The 5486-nt window shown below is 57.1% G+C and overlaps 1 protein-coding gene across 1 annotated transcript; it reads right to left on the bottom strand.

Annotated features, from left to right (window-relative positions):
- Window positions 1-1629: 1629 nt before the first annotated feature.
- LOC120393194 lies at window positions 1630-4090 on the bottom strand. The gene is made up of 3 exons (XM_039517773.1): window positions 4023-4090; window positions 3594-3715; window positions 1630-3234 (listed from the first exon to the last, which is right to left on the bottom strand). Exons 1-3 carry the CDS (start codon window positions 4032-4034, stop codon window positions 2514-2516), a joined length of 855 nt encoding a protein of 284 aa, XP_039373707.1. The 5' UTR covers window positions 4035-4090; the 3' UTR covers window positions 1630-2513.
- Between the last annotated feature and the right edge of the window lie 1396 nt (window positions 4091-5486).

Here is a 5486-nt window from a genome sequence, read left to right on the forward strand (position 1 = left end):
AAGTAGGGGCATTTCCAGCAGATCGAGGGATGTGATCATTCCCCTCTACTCAGCACTGGTGAGGCCTCATTTGGAGTACTGTGTCCTGTTTTGGGCCCCACACTACAAGAAGGATGTGGATAAATTGGAGAGAGTCCAGCGGAGGGCAACAAAAATGATTAGGGGGCTGGAGCACATGACTTATGAGGAGAGGCTGAGGGAACTGGGATTGTTTAGTCTGCAGAAGAGAAGAATGAGGGGGGATTTGATAGCTGCTTTCAACTACCTGAAAGGGGTTTCCAAAGAGGATGGATCTAGACTGTTCTCAGTGGTAGAAGATGACAGAACAAGGAGTAATGGTCTCAAGTTGCAGCGGGGGAGGTTTAGGTTGGATATTAGGAAAAACTTTTTCACTAATAGGGTGGTGAAGAACTGGAATGGGTTATCTAGGGAGATGGTGGAATCTCCTTCCTTAGAGGTTTTTAAGGTCAGGCTTGACAAAGCCCTGGCTGGGATGATTTAGTTGGGTTTGGTCCTGCTTTGAGCAGGAGGTTGGACTAGATGACCTCCTGAGGTCCCTTCCAACCCTGAGATTCTATGATTCTATGAAAGGCTACCCTGTTTGCCTATAGGGAGGTGCCCCCAAAATTGACAGATTTCTCCCTATTTGATCTTTCCTATGCAAGGAAAGTGAGGGGACACCTAGATTTCATCAGAGACTCCTGGGAAGGGGAAACTGAGGCAGCGGGTGAGCCATGACGGACATGGCTCAGACTAAACTCAGGGACAGTCAGTGTAAACAAAAGGCCTGCTAGGACCAACACATGTGTGAATGCTCTTTTGAAATGGGGACTCGGCGTTGGTGATAAGCCCTTTGAAAAAATACAAAATATTACACTCTTGGGTGGGCCCTTTTGCGTTGATAGAAATGGTGAATGAAGCTATGTCACAAGACCTCATGGTAACACTATTCCACGGGCTGGTACGTGTAAAGACTCCAAGTTTATGAGCGGGGAAACCATGGGAAACATGACCTGTTATGTAGAGGGGGAAACTGAGGCAGGCAAGGTTGCATGGCAGGTGGTGACACATCCCCTCACTGGTCTGGTTTGCACCCCGGGATGTGACAACCTGCTGGGTGGATTGTTCCTAAGGAATCTCGTCTCTCCCAGGGGTCTGAAGTCATGTGGGCCCTCTGGTGTGCCTGGGTGAGAAATGGGGGTACTGAAGTGAGGGGGCCCAGTTTTGGGGGCGTGGTGCCATGGGGCCCACCCTTGCAAATACAGTATAAGGAGGTCACCTATTAGACGGGCTGTCCAAAGTTAGGAGTAACCCTGTCAGTCAGTGATACTGGGGCATTAGATGGCAGCAGGGGTCAGGACTGGCAAAGGGGCAGCTATTGTCTAACATGGGCACGAGAAGGCAGTGGGGGAGGTCTCCATGATTTCATCATTAGCTCCTGCTCCTTCCCTGAATAGAACCCAGGAGTCCTGAGGCCCACATCTCCCTGCTCTGACCCATTAGACCCCCACTCCCCTCCCAGAGCCAAGGATAGAAACAGGAGTCCTGGCTCCCAGCCCCCCTCTAACCACTAGACCACACACCCCTCCCAGAGCTAGGGAGAGAACCCAGGAGTCCAGGTTCTTCATCTCCTGAGGATGGCATAGGGGGTGAGGGTACAGGGCTTGCAGCAGTGGAGCAGGAGGTGAGGAAGCAGGACTGGCATGGGGCTGTGGAGATCACTCACCCCATCACATGCACTGAGGGTATCTAAGGTGCAGGCTTTGAGAAGTGGGGGCTAGGAGCTCCCTTAGGGGTGGTGTGGGGCAGGCATAGGGAGCATGAGGGACTGCAGTCTGGAGGATGGAAGGGGTGATACAGCCTGCAGAGTGGTGATCCCAGGGGAGCTGGCATCTCCAAGGAGGAAGGAGACAGACACACAAGCAGAGATGTGAGGCCAAGGACTGCTCTGAAGCTTTATTGGTGTGGGTCATATGGCAGAGAAAGTCCATCTGCTGGACTCGGAAAGGGGGGCAATTTTTTAGGGGAAACCCAGGGCCCACATACCAGGGGCATGGGCACCCTGGAAATGAGATACAGAAAGAGAGGGAGAAGAGATCACAGGGCAAACCCAGTGCCCAGATACTCAGGGAATGGGCACCTTGAAATGAGATAGTGAAATAGAAGGAGAGGTATGTGAGAGGCATGGACAGCTGGGCTGACAGATGGATGGGCTGACGGATGAGTGGGTTGACAGACGGATAGATGGATGGGTTGAAGGATAATGGACGGATGGGTTGACAGATGGATGGATGGGCTGATGGATTGGTGGATGGGTTGATGGACAGATGGATGGGTTGACGGATGGACGGGTTGACGGACGGATGGGTTCATGGACGGACGGACGGAAGGATGGATAGGTTGAAGGACAGATGGACAGATGGGTGATGGACAGATGGACGGATGGGTTGACGGAGGGATGGGTTGGTTTTTGATTGATTGCATTCTTACAATCTCCTCCCACCTTCGCGCCCTCACTCATGGTCTGCTTTTGGGGCTGGCGTGACTGGGTTTTTCACTGCTGTTAGGCAGAGGTTCTTGTTGACGTCCTTCTCCTCACAGCTCTGGCAGCCCTGGTCATTGCACTGGTATATGGGCACGTTACAGAGCGTTTGCCACGAGTTCCATACAAGCTGCTTCCCCCGATTTATGTCCTGACCGAAAACCTCCTTGAAGGCCAAGGCGCGATGGTCTTCATCTATGGCGCTGAAGATCCCATCCATGAGTTCCTGGATGCGGTGGTCATCCGTCAAGCTGAGGCAGGTTCTCAGGCAGGGGGCATAATAGGTGAAGAAGACAAAGCAGCTGTTCCAGCCGCACGGGTTGTTTGGAAATGACCTGGTGTAGCGGTTGTTGCCATGCATTTCGTCCAAGGCGCGAGTCTCCTGGCACTTGGTCTGGCCCCGGGCCTTGTCCAGGAGGCGGGAGACGGGACTCACCCCGTTCTGGTCCAGGCTGAGCATCAGCCACTCAGAGTGCAGGGAGCGTTGGCCACTTGTGTCAGGTTTGGCGGCGACGATGTGATCCCCCTCATACAGAAGATCCGTCTCTAGCTTGGATTTCATCGCCTGGAGCTCGGCCATGGGCAGGTGCTCCTCCAGCTCACTCGGGCTGATGCCCTTGCACATGGACTGCGGCAAGGAGATGGCCACTGCATACTGATGAGTGGGGGTGGGACGGGTGACAGGGCGATACCTGGGGGAGGGGGGGCAGGGCAAGGGTAAACCCAGGGGAAATCACACACTGAGCATGGGGTTAATGAGCATGAACTGTGCAAACACCTGCACAGCCCACAAACATTCATCCTCCCCCTGCACCTCCAGAAACTCCCGTCACAGCCCTAGGCCCCATCTCCCCCCTGCACCCCAGAATCACGCCTCCCAGCTCTGGACTCCATTTCTCTCCTGCACCCCCAGAATCACCGGTGCTGAGGCAGTGGCTCTAGGTAACTCTGTGATACCAGCAGACGCAAGGGGTCCCTGCTGCTCCTTTGTGGCTAGGGGAGTGGGGCAGGCCCAAAACACAAACACACACACCCTAGGCCGGTCACTCACTTGTGCACGTGATCCACGATGGCTTTGAGCGCATTCGGGTCGATGCTCCCGGCGGTCTCTGGCCTGAAGCAGAGGAGAAGGGGCAGCAGCAGGAGTCCAGCCCTGGGCATCTGTCCCGGCACCTGCACAGGACCTTGCAGCATCAGTTCCCCCAGGCCCTACGCAGAAACCTAGAGCCCCCCAAGCCACATTCCCCTAGCCCCTGATATGCCACCGACAGGAGATGGGGCAGAGAAGAATCCCCTGGAGCTTGATGGGTCGGGGAGGTGGGGGGTAGGTGAATGGCAGAGGGGACACACATGGGATTACTTGGGGCAGGGGACAGGTGGGCAGAGGGGTCAACCATGGGGCTCCATGGCCCAAGAGGTGGGGGGACAAGGGAGACTCACCAGGGTTTCCATGGGGCAGGAGGAGGTGGGGGGGACTCACCAGGGTTTCCATGGGGCAGGAGCAGGGTGTGCCGTCACTCACTGACAGATGCTCACACCAGATCCCCAGTGATGGGCTTAGTCAGCTGAGTCCCTCCCAGCTCCTCTTTATACCGTTCACCCAGCCCCTCCCCTGGCCCCACTGATCCCTGTGGGGCGGGGGGTGAAGCAGGAGGGGGGGTGGATGAGGCAGCCTCCAATTCCAGGTTGTGCAAACAGCAGCTGCTGGGCTGGGCCAGAGGGGGGCACTCTGGAGCCAGGGTGTCCGTGGTTTGCTGCAGAGCTCGGCTCCTGCCCTGAACACGGACCTGGTTCCCAAGCTGGCCTGGCCGCGCAGCAGAGGGCCCTGGGAAGAGACAGGGGGCTGGGGCTGATGGCCCAGGCTTGGCACCATGGAGGCTACAGGCCTGGCCCTGTGGAACCGTGCGGGGCCTTGGGGCCTGACCCACTAATGGGGGGCGAGGGGGCAGGGCTGGGGGGGTGAGGAGCTGGTGGGGAGTGCAGCTGAGGTGAATAGACTCTCAGGGGGCCGGGGGAGGGCTGGGGCCAGCAGCCAACCAGCACCAGGCCCAGACCGGCCCAGACCATCTGCCCCTTGGGGTGAACTGGCCAGAGGCCCCCGTCGCGCCGGGTGCTGCCCAGACACAGAGTGAGAGACAATCTCTGACCTGAGGAGCACGCGCCCTGACTAGTGCTATTAGGGGGTTAAGTGGGTGTCATAGGGCCCAGATTTCCAAGTAAGCTGAATCAGCTGAATCCAAACAGCGAGGGGCCCAATTTGCCCTGGAGTTTGGGGAAGTGAGAGCAGAGGAAGGTGCTGACCCTGCTCGCCGACAATGTGAATTTTGCTGACTGGGGCTGGATTAGACTGAACAACATGTCAGTGCTTTAGCCAGGCGGCACCAACGGGACCTTTCACCCTGCAGTTCCTGGGTGCAGAGTGTGGCCCAGCAATGCCCTGGGCGGCGTATGGTGGAGAAAGCTGAGGGCACTTCCTGGGCAGGGGTGGTGGGAGCAGGATTTGGGAATGATCTGAGTGCACTGTTGGAACCAAGGTGGGGCTAGTGCCTCGTCTCTATTCCTCTGTGCCCAGCGGAGAGGTGGGGGCAGGGGGACTCAGCAAAGTTTCCATGGGGCAGGAGTAGGGTGGGGGTGTTGTGGTGGAAGATTGTCTAAAACACACAGGCCGCGTCATTGTTGCTGCCCCGGAAGGCACCACTGGCCGACCCCATGACGTGAAAGAGCCTCTTCTCCCATAACCATGTCCCCACACGGGGTGAGCTGAGGGTGCAGATCAGGCACCTGCTCTGGCTGTGGGTCCTAGCCAGTAGCATCCCCTCTGGACACTGGGGAGCAGGCAACACTGGGACCACTGGGCTGGGATCAGTGGGGCGGGCAGACACCCCCATCCCCTCAGCTGGGTTCCACAGTCGCTCTCCGCATCTTTTCCAGCCAGTTCCTGGGC

Source organism: Mauremys reevesii, unplaced genomic scaffold (genome assembly GCF_016161935.1).
Source record: "Mauremys reevesii isolate NIE-2019 unplaced genomic scaffold, ASM1616193v1 Contig16, whole genome shotgun sequence".
NCBI classification, from domain to species: Eukaryota; Metazoa; Chordata; order Testudines; family Geoemydidae; genus Mauremys; species Mauremys reevesii.